The sequence below is a fragment of the Aquarana catesbeiana genome, linkage group LG13, assembly GCF_042186555.1.
Source record: "Aquarana catesbeiana isolate 2022-GZ linkage group LG13, ASM4218655v1, whole genome shotgun sequence".
Taxonomy (NCBI): domain Eukaryota; kingdom Metazoa; phylum Chordata; class Amphibia; order Anura; family Ranidae; genus Aquarana; species Aquarana catesbeiana.
In genome coordinates, this window is record NC_133336.1 from 80266786 (window position 1) to 80293973 (window position 27188).

The 27188-nt window shown below is 44.5% G+C and overlaps 1 protein-coding gene across 2 annotated transcripts in view; it reads left to right on the forward strand.

Moving 5' to 3' along the window:
- The window catches only part of ZFYVE1 (zinc finger FYVE-type containing 1), an 82867-nt gene that overhangs the window by 17180 nt on the left and 38499 nt on the right, over positions 1–27188 (forward strand). For both annotated transcript variants that reach the window (XM_073609295.1, XM_073609294.1), the window contains exons 3-7: positions 223–437; positions 3526–3632; positions 25623–25731; positions 26883–26980; positions 27080–27188. The exon at positions 27080–27188 is cut by the window's right edge and continues 9 nt beyond it. In XM_073609295.1, the coding sequence (XP_073465396.1) occupies positions 223–437; positions 3526–3632; positions 25623–25731; positions 26883–26980; positions 27080–27188 (638 nt within the window). The remainder of the gene's footprint in view (positions 1–222; positions 438–3525; positions 3633–25622; positions 25732–26882; positions 26981–27079) is intronic.

Sequence of the window (27188 nt, forward strand, 5' to 3'; positions counted from 1 at the left end):
GTATTTGGTTTTTCTTTAGCCTTTTAAAAATGAATTCCTTGTTTTTAAAGCGCTCCCCCTTTTTTTTTTTTTTTTTTTTTTTGTTTCTAGCATCAGATTTGTGGTTCTTTTTATCTTTTTAGTCTGTGTAGCATACTGTGTGCTGTTCATTATAGTTAATTAGCATTTTGTCTCCTACTAATGTTCTAACGTTTTTGTACTTGGATATTTATTTTGTTTTAGAGAAGGCCTCAGAAATACCAGAGAAAGTGATTCAAGATCGGTTCCGTAAACTTGGTCGCTTCCCAGAAGCCTTCAGTTCTATACATTATAAAGGGACACGTACATACAACCCTCCTACAGATTTCTCAGGCTTAAGACGTGCTGTTGAGCAACAGCTGGAGAACAACACCACACGCTCCTCACGCAACCCAGGTGTCATCTATAAGGCCCTGAAGGTAACATAATAATGGGGATGTATTGTCTACACATGCAAGGGGATTTATTTTATTCTTTAAAAAGAAGGTTACAGATATTTATTTTAAACTTTCCTTTTCTTCTTTTCATAAATTATAACATTAATTGGAACAACATGAATATGATATCTTTCTATTAAAGCGGAGCTCCACCCTATTTTACAAGTTTTGCTCAATCACATGCCATGACTGTATTCAGTTATAAACGGATATATAGATATATATATATATATATATATATATATATATATATATATATATATATTATTATTATTATTATTTTTTTTTTTCTTTTGTACCTGTGTTTTTTCAATGTTAATCTCTGCTTCCTGTCTTAGTTCTCTGCGGATATGGGTGGGTCATCTGCAGGTATTACGCAATTTCCTTTATTCCTGCAATGTCTCCTGGGAGCTACTGTCATTATTCCCAGGAGTCATTGCGGAGGCCTGCCGCGAGTTCTCGTGGGATTTCAACGCCGTCCGCCCGTTGTGATGGCAACCCTGAAACACTGAGCATGCGTGGGAAATAGCGGTGAATAATGGGAGCTCAGCATTCACCAGGTCCCGGAAATCCATGCTTGTGGGCTTCATATGCCACGACCACGGAACGTTTTATAAATATTTATTTAAAACGAAAACGGACAGCAGCAGCTTAAAACAACCGAAACAGTGAGTGTCACTTTATGATTGTCAGAATGATTAAAAAAAAAAAAAAAAAATGGGAATGGTCAGGGGAACCCCGATTTAAGGGTTTTTAATGTCTTTAGGCACATTTTAAAATCTTTGTGAAAATGTGTACTATTTCATGTAAATATCTCTTATCATTCCCATACTTAATTCCGTATCCAGTCAATTTAAATTCGATAACTGTAAAGAAATGTAGCGCTAACATAATATATGCTCTGTGGTGCAGTGCAAAAGGGAAAAAGGGGGAACAAATCAGGGAATAGACCCAAAATGAGACAATCAATCCCAGAGTGAGAAGTCCAAAATAAAATAAATCAATCAATAAATGAACAAAGTCCAAAGGAAGAGCGTGATAGTGAAGGGTCAATCTTCTATCGTGCACACGACCTTATGGGGCTTCAACAGTGGTGGATCCAAAAGATGAAAAAGATGAGGTACTCTTACCAGATAGGGTGGACCCAGATGTCAGCGACACTGGGTCAATAAGGCTTAGATGATCGAATCAGTGGCTCCCTCAGATGGAAAAGGAAGTCCGGGGTCTCCACGGATGTCACCGAACAGCCTCATGAAGCTCTGCAGGACTGGAGGCACAATGTATCCAAGAAAACACGCCACAGCAAATCTCCTCACAATGAATGTATATGAAAGAAGAGAGGGGGGGGCTCCAATAGTGCAGGTCAATTAATATAGGTTTATTAAAACCAATAATACATAAAAGTGATCACAATAATAAAAGCAATGTGGGGAGCAGATAGCAAAACCCAATTTAAATTCGATATTTCCAAAAATAAGGTTAAATGGACAAATTTGACTGCACCTTTTACTTAGTATGAAAGTTGTTGCAGAATCTTAAAGCTGTGCATAGAAATAAGATGATTATCACAGATTCTTGCTGATATCCGTGTTGATGGGCACCAGCAGATACCACCAGCTTCCAAATTTGGGTGAGTTGGATTGTGAACTTGTCCAGTTGCTGTTATTCTAACCGTGGTAAGCAGGCACTGAAAGTGTCTGCTTTTGCTGGTTCCTCCCTACTCTGAAGGCATGAATATGCATGCTTCTGTGCCCTAAGCTGTCAAAACATTCCTGCTCATCCAAGTGGCTCATAAAGGTCTATGACCACGTGTATGTTTTAGCATTGTTGCAAGCAGCCTTTTACAGGATTGTTTTCAATCAAACAATAGAGTAAATACTAAAAAGTCTAATGTTCCCAACTCCATCCATCTAAATGCATAGAGGTGATATGGCATGCACACCTATGCTGATCATGCAGAGAGAGATTTTTATAATTGTTATATTCAGAAAAATAGGACCCTTACACTAAATAAAATGAATGGCAAGAAGCTGCATTCCTATTTATGGACACTTTGAAAATCTGTTTCGATTTTGCTTCAAGGGATCACAGAAAATGTATATAAAACTCTAGTTATAGCTACACATCCATCCAAAGTTAAACCTTGAGGTGCATGGAAGCAGTACAACCTACCTGCTGACTAGTTGGGTTTTCAACCACTACACTAATGCACTAGTCCACCCTCCTTTGTCTATATTGTCATGATCCGGGAACACTCCTGCTGTTGATGCTGCTTATGAAATACAGCCTATTGGTACCATGAAGCCTTCCACAGCCACTAATCAAAATCTGCCTTGAAAACAAAAAAGAAGTTGCACAGCACAGGCTTTAGGAAGAACTCTCCTAAAGCTCTTTTACTTATCCTTTAGGCCCTGTTCACACCTGAGCGATTTTCTGCTTGTAGCTCTAAAACGCTCAACAAGCCAAATCCCATTCATTTCAACGGCCCCTGTTCATATCTGAGTGTTCTGTCACCTGAAGCAAAATGCCTGTTGCTCAAAAAAAGTACATGAGCTACTTTTTGGCAGATTACAGGCCCTTATAGACTTGCATAGTTACATAATCAATTCCCATATCCCTGTATATTGTGTTTGCTAAGATGCACATCCAAGAGTCTTTTAAATCTACCCATGCTTTCTGTTGACAATACCGATTATGGAAGAGAGTGCCACATCCTTACTGCCATGACAGTGAAAATCCTCCTGCACAGCTTAAGGTTAAACGGCTTCTCTTCCAGTCCCGACGTGTGGCCCCATGTCCTCTTACACTACCTGAGACTTAAAAGTTTCATACTTGAGCTGGGATCCCTGTGTAGATATATATGTATATCAACTTCAATAGAAATGCCTGACTTGAGATTTTACAAGCGCTTTCTGCTAAAATAGCTGCTCTCCACCCCTAATTTCCTCTCCCTCTTCAGTTACTTGCTGCATGTTATAATATGAGGTTGCTTATGAATTATTTTCATGTAGGTGGCATCGTGACTTTTTAAAAAAATAATTATTATGAGCCTTGTATACTTGGTTTTCAGGCATTGAGTGACCGATTCAGTGGTGAGATACCAGATGATCAAATGACACATAGCTGCTTCTTCCCTGATGAGTATTTCACCTGTTCTGCCATGTGTCTAAGCTGTGGGTAAGTGTTCACTTGTGTTCATAGATTTCTACCTTGAAAAACTAGAAATTAGGTTTTCTTCCACAGAATATTGATCATCCATCTTTTCTGTGAGAATTTTTTTTATAATTTTTTTTTTTTTATGACTGTACTCACAGGCTTCAAATTGTGTTCAGTTTTTACTGTTTAGACCCACAATGGGCATTTTTAGTGTGATGATATATTAAAGCTCAATTCCAAATTAGCCAGGCCTTTGTCTTCCTGTCCCTGTACCCTTCCCAGACCTAACCTTAAAAAAAAAAAAAAAGTGTGCGTGTATACAGTATATGTACAGTTTTATATGTGTCTGGGATGACAGGAAGGGGTTGGATGAAATTGGTCAGCACTCACTTTTTTTTTTTTTTAATTATTTATTTATATTAGAAAACCGGTTCACCGGGACATACAACAATAGTGTGGTTACGTTTAACAACAGTACAGGCAAAAGTACAGATACAGTAAGTTCAACACACTGACATAAAATGGTATAAGAGGCATCTCTTTTCTATAAGCTTGGAAGGCAGTGAAAGATATACCAGTATTGATTGACTTATAGGTTCTTTTACTATAACATAGTTACTGACCTATAACATAGTTATTGATATAGAACAATGTACCTATCCATACCATGTTTTCCACTGGACCTCAGTCTGACAGTGTGCCTTGTGTTTGATTTATGGTGTTGCAGGGTATCATGCTCCCAATTTGAGCGGTTCCCTATTAATTTTATTTTTTTGAGAAAAAGAAAGAATATCTAGCGAAAAGCAGATTAGTAGAGTGGGGTGGGTGTAGTTAAGAGTAAAAAGAAAGGAGGGGAAGGATGGGGGGGTGGGGGTGTACGAGGGGGGGGGGGGTGGAGACCAGAGTAGTAATTCACAAACATGTGTGTTTGCTTACGCCTATCCAAAATTATTCTTAAACTCAGATTGCAGTATAATATCACCGGCCTCGGAGGGCCTGTCCCTCTTCTGAATACTTGAACATATTCCATAATTGCCAAGTTTTGGAGTATGTTTCCTGTCTGTTTTGGCTTGTGAGGATTAAGTCCTCCATCTGGTTTATTTCTTTTGGAGCCAGAAGGCTATGGTCGGTGTTTGAGGGGACTTCCAGAAGAGTGGAATGCAAGCTTTTGCTGCATCTAACAAGTGGCGTACAACTGATTTCTTGTAAATCCGTGTGGGGGTGTCATTAGCATGTAGAAAGAAATACGCCGGGTCATCTGGCACAATGCGGTCCGTGAATTTTTGTGTTATCTGGCGGACTTCTCTCCAGAAGTTCTGGATCCAGGAGCAGGACCAGAAAATATGGAGGAGTGTGCCTTTTCTTTCTTGGCATCTCCAACACACATCTGATGTCGAGGGGAAGATCATGTTAAGCAACGCTGGGGTTCTGTACCAGTGAGTGAGGATTTTATAGTTTGTTTCCTGAATCTTGGTACATAAAGAGGATTTGTGTGTAAACCTCAGGATGTGTTGTTTTTTGCTGGTGGTAAACTGACAATTTAATTCTCTTTCCCACTTGGTGAGGCCCTGCAATTTACATTCCCCTGATGGAGCAATTAACATACTATAGGTTAGAGAGAGTGAATGTAGTAAGGTCCCTGTTCCCGAGCATAGTTCTTCCATAGGCGTGAGGGCTTAGTCAGTATCGTTAGGTGGTGGCATGCTGCGTAGAAAGTGGTGGAGCTGCAGTGCTCTCAAAAAATCTAAACGGAACTGTCCTTCTGGGTCGGACAGCTCCGTGGTAGTCTTCCATCTGCCCCTATTGTTGAAATGTGAGGCTTGGAATAGTCCCTCCTCCCTCAGCTCCAAAACCTCCCATCACGCATTCCTGGTTCAAATAAAGGGTTACCCAGTATGGGCCTAAGTGGTGAGTCACAAGAGAAGAGGGGAGATAAGTCAATCAGATGAGCACAGACACGGGCCGTGTTACCTATTAACGGGTGGCGTTTGAGATCCGTTGGGAGGGCGGCATAACACCAGGGGGTTCTATGTATGGGAGTCGCGCTTTGTGCTTGTTCAAGTTGCGTCCATAGTTTGGTATTTGTATGTCGGCACCAGTCGAAAGGCCTTCCTAGGTGTGTTGCTCTATAGTAGGTCTGGAGTTCTGGCATTGCCAGTCCTCCGTAGCGTTTGGGCAGTGAGAGGGTCCTCCGATGTAGACGTGTTTTTTTTTTTTCCCTGCCCAAAGGAATTTAGTAAATATTGCTCGTATTTGGTTAAAGTATTCTGCGGGTATATGTATTGGGATAGTCTGCAGGAGATACAGGAATTTGGGTAGGATTGTCATTTTAAGGATGTTGCAGCGGCCAAACCAAGAGTGCAGCCCCCCATTCCATTTATCTAGCATTTGTTGGACTTTTTTTTAACAGGGGGGGGAGTTAAGCTTGAACAATTGGGAGAATGTCGGAGGTATGTGTGTACCCAAGTATTTCAGGGCTGTAGTGGACCATTGTAAATGGAAACTAGTTTGAAGAGGTGTAAGCTGTGGTTGGGGTATTCCCAGTCCCATCGCTTCAGAGTTACTAAAGTTAATTTTCAGATTAGCAAGTTGACCATACGTGTGAAATTCTTTCATGAGGTTGGGGAGAGAGATGGTTGGGTTTGTGAGGGAAAACATCAAATCGTCAGCATATGCGGAAACTTTAAATTGTTCTTTATTTACTTCTACTCCGGTAATGTCTGGGTTCAACCTATGATGTGACATAGGAAGGGCTCTAGAGACAACGCGAAGAGCAGAGGTGACAAAGGGCATCCCTGACGAGTCCCATTAGTAATTGGGAAGGCTTCCGAGATTACCCCGTTAGCTCTCACTCTGGCCGTTGGGTCTGAATAAATTGCGGTAATCCAATTTATCATTTTGTCTCCTAGACCTATGTGTTTCAGCGTTGCGAACATGAACCTCCAGCTGACCCGGTCGAACGCTTTTTCTGCGTCTGTTCCGAGTAAGATGCATGGGGTCTTGGTACTGTTAGCCACATGTAGTAGGTTGAGGACTTTAATCGTGTTGTCTCTAGCTTCCTTAGTTGGGACGAAACCGACTTGATCTAGGTGTATAAGTGAAGTGAGGTGTTGTTGTAATCTGGTGGAGATGATCTTTGTAAAAAGTTTTAGGTCCGTATTCAAAAGGGGGATCGGGCGGTAGGACCCGCATTGGCCTGGGTCTTTGCCCTCTTTTGGTATAACTGAGATTTGTGCCTGTAACGTGGATTTATGAAGCTTTCCCCTTGAGCCCAGATTATTAGAGTCTGACCAGGTGTTGGCCTAGGGAAGGGAGTAGGGTCTTATAGTAAGATATGGTAAGCCCACCTGGGCCTGGAGCTTTACCCGATTTGGTATTATTTAATGCAAGTTGTAGTTCGGGCAAAGTGATGGGATCATCTAATAGTGATTTTGCATCGTCTGGGAGGGTCGGCATAAGGGAGGACGATATGTAATCTGCAGTTGTTTCTGGGGAAATTTGTGTCTCATTTAAGTTGTATAGAGAAGAATAGAAGGAACTGAACTCTTGCAGGATTTGTTGGGGTAGAGAGGCTTTCCGTCCCGTAGGGGACATGATGTGAGGTATGTATGAAGCTAATCTTTTTTTCTCGGAGTGATTGAGCTAATAGTCTCCCGCATTTGTTACTGGATTCATAATTTTTCCTTTTGCTAATTTGTATTGCCGCTTTCGCTTTATATCGTAAGAGGTCAGTGACCTGCATACGGACTGAGTCAAGTTCTATTTCCAGCTGTTTGGTGGGTGCCTGTTTGTGATGCACTTCTAACGTTTCCAGTTTCTTTAGTAGTGTATTCAGTTGTGCAGTCCTTTGTTGTTTAAGCCGTGAGCCATGTTTGATGAGTATCCCCCTAATGATGGCTTTGTGCGCTTCCCATACTAGTCCGGTGTCACAGTCAGGGGTGGTATTAGAGGCAAAATAGTGTCCTATTTCCCTAGTTACCTCAGCTAGAACCTCTGGGTCTTTCAGAAGTCCCTCATTCAGTCGCCATGGTGGTCTCTGTGTCAACCGGAAGTCTGAGAGAGCGTACCGCAATGTGATCGGGGCGCAATCCGACCACGTAATTGAGCCTATAGTGGTTTCTGTAATCGCTTGTAGATTCCTGTGAAGGATCAGGAAGTAATCGATTCTAGAATACGTCTGGTGTGGTTTAGAAAAGAAGGTGTAGTCCTTTTCTCCCGGATGAAAAAGACGCTAAGCATCTATCAGTTGCAAAGTATGTAGCGACGTTCCAATACGTTTACGCAAGTCTCGCGAGGTTGAGGACGTTCCAGTGGAAGTATCCTCCGTAGGAGTAAGGAGAACGTTAAGGTCCCCTCCAAGGATCAAATGCCCGTCTGAGAATTGCGAGAGTAGGTCCAAGTGTCGTTTGAGGAATGTGTCTTGGTGTGTGTTGGGAGCATACAAGTTAGCCAAAGTTACTTTTACGTCACCTATCTTCCCCTTTAGGAAGAGGAATCTACCTTCCCTGTCGTATTTTACATCTGTAAGTGACCAAGGGATTTTCGCCGAAATTAGAATAGAGACCCCTCTGGACTTAGCTTCTGTGTACCTTGAATGGTATACCACCGGGAAAAATCTGTTCTGAAGTGTCGGTAAAGACCCTTCCCTAAAGTGAGTTTCCTGCAAGAGAACAATGTCAGCGCCCATGCGTCGCATGTCATGGATCAGCATACGTCTTTTCTCCGGTGTGTTTAGACCCTTCACGTTAAAAGAGACTATGTTTATGGAGACCATGTTCGCGAGTTGTAAGTGTGTTGATGGTCAAGGGATATATGGGGAGGAGGGGGTGAGAGGTAAAGGGAAGGGGAGAAAAGAGCTAGAGGGGGAAAGGGGGTGGGGTAGGGTTAGTAGGAGAGAGTGGGTAAACTCAACTAAGAGTTTAAGAAGGAATTAGAAAGCTGTCACTAGAGTGTGCAGCTTAGTGCAAATACTAAAGTAGCCAAACAGGCTATTACGCTCCCCAGTCAATAAACTGGGAATGGAGCGCGGTCCTATGTGAGACGGTGGATAGACAGAGCCGGGAAGCGAGCTCCCGAGCCCTTCCCTCCACCTCTGGCTATTTGCAATTTTTAGGTGTGCTTGCGATGTATCACTAGTAATAATAAAGCAGGCTGCTGGACTGTAAGATAACATGTGTACTAGCGGTCTAAACATATCCAAGAGCAGGGGCATAAAGTGGAGCCAACATAACTAAAAACATATAGAACACAGTTTCATAAACGTACGAACTCAACAGGTGCAATGATTTGAGTCACATTCCCACCCCCATCCAGCGATATAAATTGGCCGAGCCAAGTGGAATGAGCTGACACCAAATAAAATATAAAATGAAAAAAAAAAAAGGGGGAAATAAAAAAAAGCAGTAAAGTGCCATAGAGTGAAATGTACGGTAAGGCGAGTAGCCTGAATGATCATAGCATTCCAATGCACAGGACAAGGCACAAAGTTTGTAGGTATTCTGTCCCACACAAGGAGGTATTTAAATGCTCTTCCTCTGTCATGGTACTTAATTTAGGGGTTAAACAAATGAGGTATCCCCACCACCCTCCTCCTATAACGATATAAAGCGTCAATGTGTATGTACCGGATTTCACATCGGTACAGTGTGCGCCAGGGTCCCTTAATAGTGACCGGGTCTTTCTACCGTGCATAGTTTCCTATCGTTGTACTTGTGGTTCTATGTTGCTCTTTCCATGAGGTGCAGGGCAGGGCATGGTGAGTTCCGTGTAGGTTACGTCCCCTGCCGCTCCTATATTACTCAGCCTCCTGCGACCTCATAGTAAATAAGGCTTCCAGCGGTTGGAGAGGAAGTGTCTCTAGGTACCTTTTTATATAGGGCTGTACCGGTGAGCAGGAAAGGGAAAGTTCAATAATAGTCTCAGCCAGGCCTGCTATAACATAAGTTTGAGATTGGAGCGGCCACTGTTAAGTACTAAATTTCTTTCTCGAACATCACGGGACACAGAGCCACAGTAATTACTGATGGGTTATATAGGTATCACTGGTGATTGGACACTGGCACACCCTATCAGGAAGTTCAACCCCCTATATAATCCCTCCCCCTTGCAGGGATACCTTCAGTTTTTACGCCAGTGTCTTAGGTGATGGACGTGTAAAGATGTCCTGTGCTGAGCTCCAAAGGGAATATCCTAAGATCCTATACTGGGGCAAGCCAGGCGAACCGGATCCATTCAAAGTGTCTTTTCATGGCTGAATTAAATGGTACCCGGGCCTCGTGTCCGAAGAAACGAGGTTTTACCCGTAATGCTTCTCTTTTTAGAGAGCTGGACCCCGCAGATCAGAAAATGGCTTTAAACTTCCTAATTTCTGGCGAGGTGCTTTACGGTCCCAGAACTGTTGGATCCCCCTACTGATGGGGGCCCCAGTCTCTGACGGTTTTTTCAAACGGAGCCCACCGTGAGAGGTGAAGATTGGGTCTGTGTAAACAGCACCCTGCGGCTGGATAAGGTAAGAGGAGATTCCACAGAATTTTTGAGTTCTAGTGGCTTTTCTCCTTTAAGGTAAATGCATGCTATGCCTATTGTGACCACCGGGGGCTGCCAAGAGCACAAACCTACACATGCTGACTGACTGTCTCAGGTGTTCAGTGCTGATTATGTCCCAGCATCTCAAAGCAGGCTGCAAGCAGGTAAGGTGGAAAGGGGGATTTCTCATGTTTGAATGTTCCCCCCGGCTAGAGAGGGGCCACAGGGGTCTAGAAAGTGGTTATACCACCCGGGCTCTGCGGCCTAATGGCCACCATCTCTGAAGATAGCCGTTCAGGCAGATCTTGTTACCAGTCTCCCTCCTTCCCCCCCCCCCCATCCCCAGCCTTTTCTCCAGAAGCATGACAGGAGAGTCGGCAGTGCGGGAAGCGCTCGTTTTTTTCAAAACTTGAGGGGGGGGGGCGGTAGAGGAGGGGGCGGGATGTCAGCACAGAGTGTTTAGACTCCCACTCAGGCCAGCTGCAGGCTATTAAAGGCACTCTGTACAGGTGCACTCAGCCTTCTGAGAGACACAGAGCTGACAGTCACATGTAAGGTGGGACACAGGCATTCTCCTAGGCAGCATTTACTGAAGTAACACCAGACTGAGCATTGGGTAGCAAGGCTTTTAGCCAGACTACATCGCTCAGCGGGCAGTGTTCATTTGTATACCTCACACCTTGTTGCTTTGCACTATGGGTAGAAGAGGTTCAAGCACCCCAGGAACCAGAGACACTAGGGGATCTCGTTCAGGTTCTGAGGGCCCCCTGTCGGCAGCATCCTCCCCCCCTAAAGATGGGCCAGGGACGGCTAGCCAGGGAGAGCCATCGGGGTCAGGGGCTACACCTGCTTCTGGCACTTCAGCCCCTGTATATATTACACAAGAGGTTTTTCCTCAACCATCAATGGTCTAGAGGAAAGATTAATGGCCGTGATTACGTCTTCACTCAGTGGAAGAAAACGCACTAGGCTTTCCTCTGTTCCCCAAGACCCTCAGACAGAGGAGCTCTGGGATAAAGGAGATGAATCCCTTTCAGAGGATCGGGATGGGATGGATGATTCCTCTTCGGAGGATTCAGGTGGAGAGGGACCCTCTGCGACTTCCCAAGAGGAGAAAGTCTTAGTGCAGATCCTCACTGGATTGGTCCGCTCCACATTTAAGTTGCCCATACCTGAAACTGCTAAAGAATCCTCTTCTGCTTTGGGGTCACTGAAACCTTTCCAAGCAGCACATGCTTTTCCTGTTCATACTTTACTTGAAAAGCTTATTTATTCTGAGTGGGATCACCCAGACAAACGTTTTTTTCCGCCGAGAAAGTTTTCAACACTTTATCCGATGGAAGAAAAGTTTATTAAAATGTGGGGAATACCGGCTATTGATGCCGCCATTTCCTCCGTAAATAATAGCCTGACTTGTCCTGTAGACAATGCTCAGATGCTCAGGGATCCTGTAGATAAAAGGATGGAATCCCTATTGAAGGATGTTTTCTCCTTAGCAGGATCAGTGGCCCAACCTGCAGTAGCAGCGATTGGAGTCTGTCAATACTTAAGAGACCATGTTAAGCAGGTCATCAAAGTATTACCTGAACAGCAGGCCCAGGGGTTTGCTAACCTTCCAGCGGCCTTATGCTTTGTGGTTGACGCCATTAGAGATTCTATCGTGCAAACCTCCCGTCTTTCACTGGGGTTGGTGCATATACGTAGAATCCTATGGTTGAAAAATTGGTCAGCCGAAGCACCATGTAAGAAGCTACTGGCTGGGTTTCCATTTCGTGGTGCAAGGTTGTTTGGAGAGGACTTGGATAACTATATCAAGAGAATCTCTTGTGGGAAAAGCACTCTCTTACCTGTCAAGAAGAAGAGTAAGCGTCCCTCTTTCAAACGGACTCTTTCCCCAGCGCCGGGGGCTTCAGCCTCCAGGCAGTCTCGACGGCCGCCTCCATCGGGGTCCAGAGACAAGAGTCTACCCCACGGACAAAAGAAGTCCTGGGGAAAGAAGCCTACTAGGCAAAACACTAAGACCTCTGCATGAGGGGGCGCCCCCGCTCACTCGAGGGGGGGGAAGACTGCGACAGTTCTCAGAGCTCTGGCACGAGGACTTCCAGGACAGATGGGTAGTCTCCACGGTAACCTTAGGGTACAAGCTGGAGTTTCAGGAATTCCCTTCTCCTCGGTTCCTCAGATCAAATGTTCCCAGAGACCCAGAGAAGAAGCAGTCGCTCCTTCTAGCGTTAGAGCGACTTTTGTCGCAGGAGGTCATTATGATAGTTCCCGCAAAGGACCAGGGATTGGGCTTCTATTCCAACCTTTTTACGGTCCAAAAGCCAAATGGGGATGTCAGGCCCATTTTGGACTTAAGGGATCTGAACCGATTCCTAAGGATTCAATCCTTCCGCATGGAATCAATTCGAACAGTAGTTCCCACCCTGCAGGGAGGAGAATTTCTGGCATCAATAGACATCAGAGATGCATATCTGCATGTGCCCATTTTTCCTGCTCATCAGAAGTTTCTGCGCTTCGAGGTAGGAGGGCGCCATTTCCAGTTTGTGGCTCTGCCTTTTGGGATAGCCACTGCACCTCGAGTGTTCACAAAGATCTTGGCTCCTCCTCTGGCCAGATTAAGGGCTCAGGGTATAGCTGTCATAGCATACCTAGACGACCTGCTCTTGATAGACCGGTCGGTAGCCTCTTTGAATGGAAACTTGAGGACCACAGTCAGGTATCTAGAACACCTGGGTTGGATCCTCAACTTAGAAAAGTCTTTCCTAAAACCAGTAAGAAGACTGGAGTATTTAGGTCTGATTATAGATACAAGCCAGGAGAAAATATTTCTACCCCAGGCAAAGATCACTGCTTTGAGAGAGCTGATTCTGACAGTAAGGACCAAGAAGGGTCCCTCAGTCCACCTTTGTATGAGGCTACTAGGGAAGATGGTGTCTTCATTCGAAGCAGTTCCCTATGCTCAGTTTCACTCAAGAATGCTGCAACACAGTATTCTGTCGACCTGGAACAAGAAGGTTCAGGCATTAGACTTTCCGATGCACCTGTCGCATGCGGTGCGTCAGAGCCTCAATTGGTGGCTCATACCCGAAAACCTGCAGAAGGGGAAATCCTTTCTACCGGTTACCTGGACGGTGGTAACAGATGCCAGTCTGTCAGGTTGGGGAGCAGTTCTGGAACAGGCTGCGGTCCAAGGGGTATGGTCCAAGACAGAGAGGACCTTACCCATCAACATTCTGGAGATCCGGGCGATACATCTAGCTCTAAAAGCCTGGACTATCAGGCTACAGGGTTGTCCGGTCAGGATCCAGTCCGACAATGCCACAGCAGTGGCTTATGTCAATCATCAGGGAGGCACCCGGAGCCGAGCTGCTCAAAAAGAGGTGAACCAGATCTTAGTCTGGGCAGAGATGCATGTGCCATGCATATCGGCAGTTTTCATCCCGGGAATAGAGAATTGGCAGGCGGACTATCTAAGTCGCCAGCAGTTACTTCCAGGGGAATGGTCTCCGCATCCCGACGTCTTTTGGGCCATATGCCAAAGATGGGGGGGTTCCAGATGTAGATCTCTTTGCATCCCGATTCAACAAAAAGACAGATTTGTGGCAAGGACAAAAGATCCTCTTGCATGCGGGACGGATGCGTTGGTGGTTCCGTGGCATCGGTTCTCACTGATTTACGCATTCCCGCCTATTCTGCTACTACCACGACTCCTTCGCAGGATCAGGCAGGAAAGGAAGTCGGTACTTCTGGTGGCCCCCGCTTGGCCCAGAAGGACTTGGTATGCAGAAATAGTAAGGATGACGGTGGGTTCCCCGTGGACCCTACCGGTACGCCCAGACCTGTTATCTCAGGGTCCAGTGTTCCATCCTGCCTTACAAACGCTAAATTTGACGGTTTGGCTATTGAGACCCACATTCTGAAGAGTCGTGGGCTCTCAGGTCCTGTCATATCTACCTTGATTAATGCAAGGAAGCCAGCTTCCAGGATGATTTATCATAGAGTCTGGAAGGCTTATATAACCTGGTGTGAATCCAGAGGTTGGCATCCCAGGAAATATGTCATAGGTAGAATCCTTGATTTTCTACAGATGGGATTAGAGATGAAGCTGGCCTTGAGTACCATCAAGGGCCAGGTTTCTGCTTTATCAGTATTATTTCAGCGGCCACTTGCTTCGCATTCTTTGGTCCGAAACTTTATGCAGGGGGTGATGCGTCTTAATCCTCCGGTTAAAGCGCCCCTAAACCCCTGGGACTTGAATTTGGTCCTGGCTGTGTTACAGAAACAGCCTTTTGAACCAATAAGTCAGATTCCTTTGGTCTTGTTGACAAGGAAATTAATTTTTCTGGTGGCCATCTCTTCTGCTAGAAGAGTATCAGAATTAGCAGCTCTTTCCTGTAAGGAGCCTTATTTGATTATACACAAGGATAGAGTGGTACTACACCCTCATCCTAGTTTTTTACCGAAGGTGGTTTCTGATTTTCATTTAAACCAAGACATTGTTCTACCTTCCTTTTTTCCAGATCCCTGTTCTCCGGAAGAGAGATCTCTACATTCGTTGGATGTAGTAAGAGCAGTTAAGGCCTATATAGGGGCAACTACTCAGATCCGCAAGACGGATGTTTTGTTTGTGCTGCCAGAGGGTCCCAATAGAGGACAGGCAGCGTCAAAAGCTACCATTTCTAAATGGATTCGACAGTTGATCATTCAAGCTTACGGTTTGAAACAGAAGATTCCTCCGTTTCAGATCAGGGCACATTCCACAAGGGCTATTGGTGCTTCTTGGGCAGTGCATCACCGGGCCTCTATGGCTCAAATCTGCAAGGCCGCAACCTGGTCTTCAGTTCATACATTCACCAGATTCTATCAGGTGGATGTGAGAAGGCATGAGGATATCGCCTTTGGGCGTAGTGTGCTACAGGCAGCGGTACAGGGTCCTCAGGTCTGATTGCACCCTACTTGGTCGTGGTTCCCCCCCCTCAGGTAGCATTGCTCTGGGACATCCCATCAGTAATTACTGTGGCTCTGTGTCCCGTGATGTTCGAAAAAGAAAATAGGATTTTTAAAACGGCTTACCTGTAAAATCCTTTTCTTTCGAAGGACATCACGGGACACAGAGGTCCCGCCCCTCTTCTAATACACTATATTGCTTGGCTACAAAACTGAGGTATCCCTGCAAGGGGGAGGGATTATATAGGGGGTTGAACTTCCTGATAGGGTGTGCCAGTGTCCAATCACCAGTGATACCTTTATAACCCATCAGTAATTACTGTGGCTCTGTGTCCCGTGATGTCCTTCGAAAGAAAAGGATTTTACAGGTAAGCTATTTTTAAAATCCTATTATTTGGGTCTCCCCTTGCGCTCCAAGGGTCTTACCAGCCAAAACACTGTCCGTTGGTGGGCCCGGTGTGCAAGACGAGGAATAGAGGAGGGGGGAGGGTGGGCATGGGACAATAGTACTAGCATTCGTCTAATCTTCCCCCTAAATTACGGGTAAAAGTGTCCGGGAGTCTCTTCCTTGTATGTGGGGACTGGGAACAACCCGCTTTGTCCTTAGCAAGTGTAGCTGGACAGGGATGGGTGGCCATTGGCCTACTCGCGTAGTTCTCCCTCTGAGGCCGTCCTGTGTCTCCTTCTGTTCCTTGGGTGGCGTGGAGGCAGGGGTCCATGGAGCCTCAGTGGTCCTGAACGTCCGGTTGGACGTGGCAGAAACTGGAGCCAGTCTGGGACTTGAATTGGTTCTGTGTCCATAAATCTGAAGAGCGCTGGGAGATCTTCGGTTCTTTGCAGAGAAAAGGTGCCTGTGTCCTTGCAGAACGTCACCAACAGTGGGTACCCCCAGCGGTACGTTAGTCCTTTCTGCTTTGCAAGTTCCAGGAGAGGATGGAGGAGGGCTCTGTGTCTCAAGGTGGCCCTCGATAGGTCTGGCAATATTTTAGCCTGCTTACCCCCCACTTCCACATCGCCATGTTCCCAGGCCCGGCGGAGGATACTTTCTTTTTGAGTGTAGCGGTGTAATCTGCATACAACATCTCGTGGTCTGTTCGGGTCTTCTGACCTGGGGCCAAGAGCTCTGTGCACCCTGTCTAGCTCGATAGTAAGATCAGGGTCATCCAACACGGTGTGGAATATCTCTTTCACTGTTCTCCAGATCTGTTTCTTCTGGGATCCCTCGGAGCCGCAGGTTGTTCCTGAGACTCCGGTCCTCGATATCTTCCAGGTGTAACTGTAAGCCAATGGTGGAATCCCGTTGTTGATCTCTAGCTTGCTCTAGCGCTAATACTCTCCCCTCTAGAGAGGATACCGAGGCTTCACCTGTGGTCATACAGTCTGCTAGGGTAGAGACTTCTCCCCGTACCTCTTGCATGTCGCGTCGGTGGGTTTCCTCTAATCTGAGGATGAGCGCCTCAATGTCTGCTCTGGTAGGGAGAGCCTGAAGTAGAGTGCGGATGTCTTGGTCAAGCATGATGGGTTCAAGAGGTTGTGGGGATGCCATCGTGTCCCGTTGAGATCCTCCGCTTGTACCAGGGGAGTTGTCGGTGGCAGCACGGAAGCTAGAAGAGACGTATTGACCGCTCCATCTGGAGGCCTTCTGCTTCTCCCCTCGTGGGAGGCCTCGTGGCGCTGTTACTGTGGCTCCGGGAGACGGGCCCTGTAGCTGCTTGAAATAGTGACGGATCTCTCCTGGGCTTCTGCCAACAGGTGTCCCCCGAGTAGTTGCTCTTGTCCTGTGCCTTTTGGTTGGTTGCATGCCTCTGGCAAAGTGTGTTTAGCCGGAATTTTCGGGACAAGGCCGGGAGCTAAAAAAAAAAGCAGCTTCACTCAGCCATGTCCGGGCCACGCCCCCAGCACTCACTCTTAACCACTTGAGCCCCGGACCATTATGCTGCCTAAGGACCAGAGGTCTTTTTCCAATTTGGCACTGCGTCGCTTTAACTGCTAATTGCGCGGTCATGCAATGCTGTACCCAAACAAAATTTGCATCCTTTTCTTCCCACAAATAGAGCTTTCTTTTGATGGTATTTGATCACCTCTGCGGTTTTTATTTTTTGCGCTATAAACGGAAAAAGACCGAAAATTTTGAAAAAAAATGATATTTTCTACTTTTTGTTATAAAAAAAATCCAATAAACTCAATTTTAGTCATACATTTAGGCCAAAATGTATTCGGCCACATGTCTTTGGTAAAAAAAATGTCAATAAGCGTATATTTATTGGTTTGCGCAAAAGTTATAGCGTCTACAAACTAGGGTACATTTTCTGTAATTTACACAGCTTTTAGTTTATGACTGCCTATGTCATTTCTTGAGGTGCTAAAATGGCAGGGCAGTACAAACCCCCCCCCCCCAAATGACCCCATTTTGGAAAGTAGACACCCCAAGGAAATTGCTGAGAGGCATGTTGAACCCATTGAATATTTATTTTTTTTGTCCCAAGTGTTTGAATAATGACAAAAAAAAAAAAAAAAAATATTTACAAAAAGTTGTCACTAAATGATATATTGCTCACACAGGCCATGGGCCTATGTGGAATTGCACCCTAAAATACATTCAGCTGCTTCTCCTGAGTACGGAGATACCACATGTGTGGGACTTTTTGGGAGCCTAGCCGTGTACGGGACCCCGAAAACCAATCACCGCCTTCAGGATTTCTAAGGGTGTAAATTTTTGATTTCACTCTTCACTGCCTATCACAGTTTCGGAGGCCATGGAATGCCCAGGTGGCACAAACCCCCCCCCAATGACCCCATTTTGGAAAGTAGACACCCCAAGCTATTTGCTGAGAGGCATATTGAGTCCATGGAATATTTTATATTTTGACACAAGTTGCGGGAAAGTGACACTTTTTTTTTTTTTTTTTTTGCACAAAGTTGTCACTAAATGATATATTGCTCACACAGGCCATGGGCATATGTGGAATTGCACCCCAAAATACATTCTGCTGCTTCTCCTGAGTATGGGGATATCACATGTGTGGGACTTTTTGGGAGCCTAGCCGCGTACGGGGCCCCGAAAACCAATCACTGCCTTCAGCGTTTTTAAGGGCGTGAATTTTTGATTTCACTCTTCACTGCCTATCACCGTTTCGGAGGCCATGGAATGCCCAGGTGGCACAAAAATCCCCCAAATGACCCCATTTTGGAAAGTAGACACCCCAAGCTATTTGCTGAGAGGCATGGTGAGTATTTTGCAGCTCTCATTTGTTTTTGAAAATGAAGAAAGACAAGAAAAAACTTTTTTTTTTCTTTTTTCAATTTTCAAAACTTTGTGACAAAAAGTGAGGTCTGCAAAATACTCACTATACCTCTCAGCAAATAGCTTGGGGTGTCTACTTTCCAAAATGGGGTCATTTGGGGGGATTTTGTGCCACCTGGGCATTCCATGGCCTCCGAAACTGTGATAGGCAGTGAAGAGTGAAATCAAAAATTCACGCCCTTAGAAAGCCTAAAGACGGTGCTTGGTTTTCGGGGTCCCGTGCGCGGCTAGGCTCCCAAAAAGTCTCACACATGTGGTATCCCCGTACTCAGGAGAAGCAGCAGAATGTATTTTGGGGTGTAATTTCACATATTCCCATGGCATGTTTGAGCAATATATCATTTAGTGACAACTTTGTGCAAAAAAAAAAAAAAAAATGTGTCTCTTTCCCGCAACTTGTGTCGCAATATAAAATATTCCATGGACTCGACATGCCTCTCAGCAAATAGCTTGGGGTGTCTACTTTCCAAAATGGGGTCATTTGGGGGGGGTTTGAACTGTCCTGGCATTTTATGCACAACATTTAGAAGCTTATGTCACACATAACCCACTCTTTTAACCACTTGAAGACAAAGCCCTTTCTGACACTTTTTGATTACATGAAAAAGTTATTTTTTTTTGCAAGAAAATTACTTTGAACCCCCAAACATTATATATTTTTTTTTAAAGCAAATGCCCTACAGATTAAAATGGTGGGTGTTTCATTTTTTTTTTTTTCACACAGTATTTGCGCAGCGATTTTTCAAATGCATTTTTTGGGGAAAAAACACACTTTTTTTAAATTTTAATGCACTAAAACACACTATATTGCCCAAATGTTTGATGAAATAAAAAAGATGATCTTAGGCTGAGTACATGGATACCAAACATGACATGCTTTACAATTGCGCACAAACGTGCAGTGGCAACAAAATAAATACATTTTTAAAAGCCTTTAAAAGCCTTTACAGGTTACCACTTTAGATTTACAGAGGAGGTCTACTGCTAAAATTACTGCACTCGATCTGACCTTCGCGGTGATACCTCACATGCATGGTACAATTGCTGTTTACGTTTGACGACAGATCGCCGCTTGCGTTCGCCTTGGCGCAAGAGCAGGGGGCGACAGGGGTGCTTTTTTTTTTTTTTCTTTATTATTTTTTTGCTTTTTTATCTTATTTTTAAACTGTTCCTTTCATTTTTTTTTTTTTTTTTTTTTTTTTAATCATTTTTATTGTTATCTCGGGGAATGTAAATATCCCCTATGATAGCAATAGGTAGTGACAGGTACTCTTTTTTGAAAAAATTGGGGTCTATTAGACCCTAGATCTCTCCTCTGCCCTCAAAGCATCTGACCACACCAAGATCGGTGTGATAAAATGCTTCCCCAATTTCCCAATGGCGCTATTTACATCCGGCGAAATCTAAGTCATAAAATGTTAGTAGCTTCCGGTTTCTTAGGCCATAGAGATGTTTGGAGCCACTCTGATCAGCTCTATGGTCAGCTGGCTGAATCACCGGCTGCATTCTCAGGTTCCCTGTTGAGACAGGAGAGCCAGAGAAAAACACGGAAGACGGTGGGGGGGGGGGGGGGGGCATTCCCTCCCACGGCTTGTAAAGGCAGTCTAGAGGCTAATTAGCCGCTAGGATTGCTTTTACATGAAAGCCGACCGCTGGCTGAAAAGAATGATACCGAGGTGATACCTAAACCTGCAGGCATCATTCTGGTATAACCACTCAAAGTCGTGAATGGCGTACCTGAAGACAAAAAAATGGTTAACAATAAAGCACAGTAAACGGTAAAGTATAAAAAATTGCATACCTGAAAAACAAACATGATAAAACATAATAACAATAAAACATTGCAGAATAGAATACAGTAAAAAAGAGGAGAGAGAGAGAACAATTTTTTTTTTATTTTATATATATTTTTTTTTTTACACTTTTTTTGTAACTAACTTTTATAACTGTAACCGGTTCCAGGTTCGGGTCTCTCAAAATGCGATGGCATCTTGGGAGACCCTGTAAAAGTGTGCCTAGTCTGTGCAGTGCTGTACCCTACGCTAATACTCAACTAGTGCATGGTAGTGTTCAAAACATTCACCAATGCAAAGACCAGGATTGTCAGGACAATAATAGCGGGTGTCACGCCTATATCCGCGCTTGCTGCAGACACGACATCTTTTTTGGGGGGGTTCGTTGGGTAGGGGTACTCGGGAGGACATAAAAATGCCTCTCATGCCGCCGACTGCATTTGGTTGGGGATGTGAATGGGGGAAGTACGGGCGCTGCAGAAGTGGTGGGTTCCCAATTAGTAGGATTGGCGAATGCAGCAGGAAGGGCATTATGGGCACGACGGGCCTGTGTTTGTCTTTTTGGTGGCAGCGGGACACTACTTGTGCTTGCCACCTCACCAGCTTGAACTGCACTTATGGGACTCGCCACGTCACCAAGTGTTACTGCAGTGCTGGTTTGACTACGACCGGGGTGTACTAGGCCGCTGGTGCTTGCCAGTTCAATAAAAAGCTTCCAAAAAAACTGTTAGCGATCGCAGGGATCAGGCCTGACTCTGCGAACGCTGCAGTTATGTACTTAGTGTTTTGTAAGTGACAGTGATCGATCGATACTGCACTTGGGTGGGCTGTGCTGGACCGAGCGGAGGGGCAAAACGCAGGTGCTAGCAGGTATCTGGGCTGATCAGAAAAATGATCGCTTAGTGACACTGGCGACAGGGGGTGATCAAGGGGTTAAAACTTTATTAGGGGGGGTTAGGGGGGTATCCTAGACCTAAAGGGGGGTAATACTCACTGTCCCAACACTGTAACTGTCACAAACTGACACCATTGCCGTAATCAGAAAAAAAAAAAAACTGCTGGTGTCAGTTTGTGACAGGGAGGGGGGGGGGGGTGATTGGGGGGGGGGGATCGGGGTGTTTTGTGTGCCTGGCATGTTCTACTGTGTGTGTAGTGTTGTGCACTCACAGTTAAGTCTTCTCTCCTCGGCGCTGCAACGGAAAATACCGAGCCGAGGAGAGATGACATAATTTCCTTTGCTGCTGTTTAGCATACAGCAGCAAAGGAAGTGATCTGATTGGCCGGCGGCGATCGCGAGGGGGGGGCCACGAACGGATGGCCTCCCCCTCACCTCCGATCGCCGGGGGACAAAACAGGACCGCCTCGGGCACCGGGGGGGGGGTCCGATTGGACCCCCCACCCGCGGGAGGCAAATCACGTATATGTACGTGATTTTGCCTGCCCGTGCCGCCTTGCCGACGTACATCGGCGTGAGGCGGTCCTTAAGTGGTTAAGCCCCATACACACTATTAGATTTTCTGCAGTTTTTTCTTCAGATTTACCAAAACCATGTAGTGCAAGGGCCTGCCTGATTGCATACAAATTGAAATGCTTGAGGTTTGACCTCATATTATATTGTTTTGGTAACTCTGAAGACCACAATCTGCAGAAAATCTAATAGTGTGTATGGGGTCCTAGACACGCTGAGTAGTGCTGAGGAGTGCAGAGAAGGCAAGTAGTGTAATGTATTTTTAAAAATATAACACAATGCAAGCAGTGGAAAAAGGGAATGGGATAAACAAGATAGATAAAGATACATACATATTGTGTGTGTGTGTGTGTGTGTGTGTTTGTGCGCGCGCGTGTATATACAGTTGTGCTCATAAATTTACATACACTGGCAGAATTTATGATTTCTTGGCCATTTTTCAGAGAATATGAATGATGATACAAAAACTTTTCTTTCACTCATGGTTCGTGTTTGGCTGAAGCCATTTATTATCAATCAACTGTGTTTACTCTTTTTAAATCATAATCACAACAGAAACTACCCAAATGACCCTGATCAAAAGTTTGCATATCCCCGTTCTTAATACCCTGTATTGCCCCCTTTAACATCAATGACAGCTTGAAGTCTTTTGTGGTATTTGTGGATGAGGCTCTTTATCCTCTCAGATGGTAAAGCTGCCCATTCCTCTTGGCAAAAAGCCTCCAATTCCTGTAAATTCTTGGGCTGTCTTTGTCTTGCATGAACTGCATGTTTGAGATCTCCCCAGAGTGGCTCAATGATATTGAGGTCAGGAGACTGAGATGGCCACTCCAGAACATTCACTTTATTCTGCTGTAGCCAATGACAGGTCGGCTTGGCCTTGTGTTTTGGATCATTGTCATGTTGGACTGTCCAAGAACGTCCCATGCGCAGCTTCCTGGCTGATAAATGCAAATGTTCCTCCAGTATTTTTTAATAACATACTGCATTCATCTTGCCATCAATTTTGACAAAATTTCCTGTGCCTTTTGTAGCTCACACATCCCCAAAACATCAGCGATCCACCTCTGTGTTTCACAGTAGGAATGGTGTACCTTTCATCACAGGCCTTGTTGACTCCTCTCCAAATGTAGTGTTTATGGTTGTGGCCAAAAAGCTAAATTTTTTTGGTCTTATCACGCCGAATGACTTTGTGCCAGAAGGTTTGAGGCTTATTTCTGTGCTGTTTGGCGTATTGTAAGCGGGAAACTTTGTGGCATTTGTGTAGTAATGGCTTTCTTCAACCATGCAGCCCACCTTTCTTCAAGTGCCTCCTTATTGTGCATCTGGAAACAGCCACACAACATGTTTTCAGAGAGTCCTGTATTTCACCTGAAGTTATTTTTGGGTTTTTCTTTGAATCCCGAACAATTTTATTGGCAGTTGTGAAATTATAGTTGATCTAATCCTTTCTAATCCCTTCCCTAATTTTCCATTTCTTGGTTAGAGTTTGAACACTGCTGATTGGCATTCTCAATTCCTTGGATATCTTTTTATATCCCTTTCCTGTTTTATACAGTTCAACTACATTTTCCCACAGATCCTTTGACAATTCTTTTGCTTTCCCCATGACTCAGAATCCAGAAATGTCAGTGCAGCACTGCATGAAAGATGCACGGGTCTGTTAGGAGTCCAGAAACTCATTGACCTTTTTATATATATACACACACACACACACACACACACACACACACACACACACACACACACACACACACACACACACACACACACACACACTACAAGCAAACAGATCACAGGTGAGGATGGTTACCTTTAATAGCCATTCAAACCCCTTTGTGTCCACTTGTGTACATGTTATCCGGCCAAAATCACCAGGTTACGTAAACATTTGATCAGGGTCATTTGGGTAGCTTCTGTTGTGATTATGTTTTAAAAAGAGTAAATACAGTTGATTGATAATAAATGGATTCAGCCAAACACTAACCATGAGTGAAAGAAAAGTTTTTGTGTTATCATTCATATTCTCTGAAAAATGGCCAAGAAATCATAAATTCTGCCAGGGTATGTAAACTTATGAGCAAAAGTGTGTGTATGATTGATGGATATAGAGATAGAGATTATCTATCAGTCAATCTCAAACTTTTAATGGCATCCCAGTCTTATGCCCCGTACACACGGTCGGATATTCCGATGGAAAATGTCCGATCGGAGCGTGTTGTCGGAAATTCCGACCGTGTGTGGGCTCCATCGGATATTTTCCATCGGACTTTCCGACACACAAAGTTTGAGAGCAGGCTATAAAATTTTCCGACAACAAAATCCGTTGTCGGAAATTCCGATCGTGTGTACACAAATCCGACGGACAAAGTGCCACGCATGCTCAGAATAAATAAAGAGATGAAAGCTATTGGCCACTGCCCCGTTTATAGTCCCGACGTACGTGTTTTACGTCACCGCGTTTAGAACGATCGGAAATTCCGACAACTTTGTGTGACCGTGTGTATGCAAGGCAAGTTTGAGCCAACATCCATCGGAAAAAATCCTAGGATTTTGTTGTCGGAATGTCCGAACAAAGTCCGACCATGTGTACGGGGCATTAGTCCGTAGGGTTCAATATTGAGTTATTGAGTTGGCCCGCCCTTTACAGCTATGACCACTTTTAACTCTTCTGGGAAGACTGTCCACAAGGTTTAGGAGTGTGTTTATGGGAATGTTTGACCATTCTTCCAGAAGCCCATTTGTGAGGTCAGGCACTGATGTTGGACGAGAAAACTTGTCTCGCAGTCTCTGTACTAATTCATCCCAAAGGTGTTCTATGAGGTTGAAGTCCGGACTCTGTGCAGGCCAGTCAAGTTCTTCCACCCCAAACTCGCTCATCCATGTCTTTATGGACCTTGCTTTGTGCACCGATGAGCAGTCATGTTGGAACAGGAAGGGGCCATCCCCAAACTGTTTCCACAAAGTTGGGAGCATGAAATTGTCCAAAATGTCTTGGTATGCTGACACCTTAAGAAATCCCTTCACTGGAACTAAGGGGCCAAGCCCAACCTCTGAAAAACAACCCCACACCATAATCCCCTCTCCACCAAATCATTTGGACCAGTGCTCAAAACAAGGTCCATAAAGACATGGATGAGCGAGTTTGGAGTGGAGGAACATGACTGGCCTGCACAGAGTCCTGACCTCAACCTGATAGAACACCTTTGGGATGAATTTGAGTGGAGACTGCGAGCCAGGCCTTCTTGTCCAACATCAGTGCCTGACCTCACAAATGCACTTCTGGAAGAATGATCAAACATTCCCATAGACACAGTCCTAAACCTTGTGGACAGCCGTCTCAGAAAAGTTGAAGCTGTTATAGCTGAAAAGGGTGGGCCAACTCAATATTGAACCCTATGGAAAAAGACTGGGATGCCATTAAAGTTCACAAAAACATTCTTAGTCCCACCCCTCTTATCCCTTCAAGCCTCAAGAAAAGTTGAAATTTATATAACTTCAGTTGCCTTATCTGTGGATCTCCTAATTTTGACAATATGTTTTCACTAAAGCAAATTTGCTTATGAATTTTTTTCATCACGTGCCCAATTTAGAGTTCGCAGGTTTGTGATGTCTACTTTAAAATATGCTCATTTGTTAACAAAAATCTATGGGGAATAACATGTTATTTCTTTCAGAAAATATAAAATTACTTGCAGAAAAAGATTTTATCACTCAAATGGATTTTCTGCTTTTATAGTGTCAGACATTGAGCCGCTCCCCTGTGTTTTAACTTGCAGAATTCTAGGCACTGATGTTTTCTGTAGACTATACCCATTTTGAATTGAGGTGTTTTCTGTTTTCTTTTTTTTTCTTTTTTTTTTTTTTTTATTATTTTTCACTGTTTCCAAAGCTGAAATGTTTATTTTGGTAATAATTGACCATGAATGTGTCTGGTACTCGCAACTTAACTGTGATGTCCTATTATGTAGAGCAGGGTGTAAGAATAGCATGAACCACTCAAAGGAAGGACTTCTGCATGAAACTCCAAGACGCTGCAGATACTCACACCAATTTGACAACAGAGTCTACACTTGTAAGGTAAGCAAAGGAGAGATGAGGAAATGATAACCCATTAAAAAAAAATCATGTGGTTATTGGTGTCCTAAAATTAAGAGGACAGGTGATGGTGTTGGACCCCTTTCACACTGGGGAGGGTTTCAGGCGCTTTAGCGCTAGAAATTGCCTCTGCTAAGCGCCTGAAAACCGCCTCCCATTCATTCCAGTGTTACTTTTCACACTCGGGTGGTGCGCTTGCGGGACGTTATGAAAAGTCCTGCAAGCAGCATCTTTGGGGCAGGTTGAGAGTGCTGTATTTAGCTCTCCCAAAATGCCGTGCCCATTAGAATGAATAAGCAGCGCCGCAAAATGTGAGTTTTTTAACCCCCCCCCCCCTTTTTTTGTGGTGCGGGGGTGGGGTTAAAAGTGCCCCGCTAGCTGCTTAAACAGCACTAGAGCTCTACTAAGATGAGCGTCGCTTTACCACTAACGGCCGATGCTTTCAGCAAAAAAGCAGTCTTGGTAATAGAAGGTAATTTATACCCAAACAGGTGATTGAATTGGTAAACAGCCAAACTAGCCTGATTTTTTTTTTTTTTTTTTACTGTACAGTAAATAAGTATAGTAAAAGATAGGTAATTAACTGTATGCTTTCCAGTTCTGGGCACCAGTACTCAAGAAGGATGTGCTGGAACTGGAGAGAGTCCAGAGAAGGGCAACAAAACTAATAAAGGGTCTGGAGGACATTAGTTATGAGGAAAGGTTGCAAGCACTGAACTTGTTCTCTCTGGAGAAGAGACGCTTGAGAGGGTATATGATTTCAATGTACAAATACCGTACTGGTGACCCTACAATAGGGATAAAACTTTTCCGTGTAAGGGAATTTAATAAGACACACGGCCATTCACTAAAATGAGAAGAAAAGCGATTTAACCTTGAAACTGCATAGAGGGTTCTTTACTGTACGAGCGGTAAGGATATGGAATTCCCTTCCACAGGCGGTAGTTTCAGCGGGGAGCAGCGATAATTTCAAAAAACTATTAGATAAGCACCTGAACGACCACAACATACAGGGATATACATACTGACATAAAATCACACACATAAGTTGGACTTGTGTCTTTTTTCAACCTCGCCAACTCCCTTCTTTTTTTTGTTTTTTTGTTTTTTTTGTTTTTTTTTTTTTCTTTTAGGCTTGTTATGAAAGTGGACGGGAAGTGAATGTGATACCCAAAACCTCTGCATCTACTGACTCCCCATGGCTAGGGCTTGCCAAGTATGCTTGGTCTGGGTAAGTGTTTGTATCCAGTGTCTAATTTTAACACACATTGGTTTGGCTATTGGTTTAGTAAGTCTTATAAACTACAGAGCTGTCCCTTTCTGCTTGTAGGTATGTGATAGAGTGCCCGAATTGTGGAGTGATCTATCGCAGCCGCCAGTACTGGTTTGGAAATCAGGACCCTGTGGATACTATTGTGCGCACTGAAATACAGCATGTG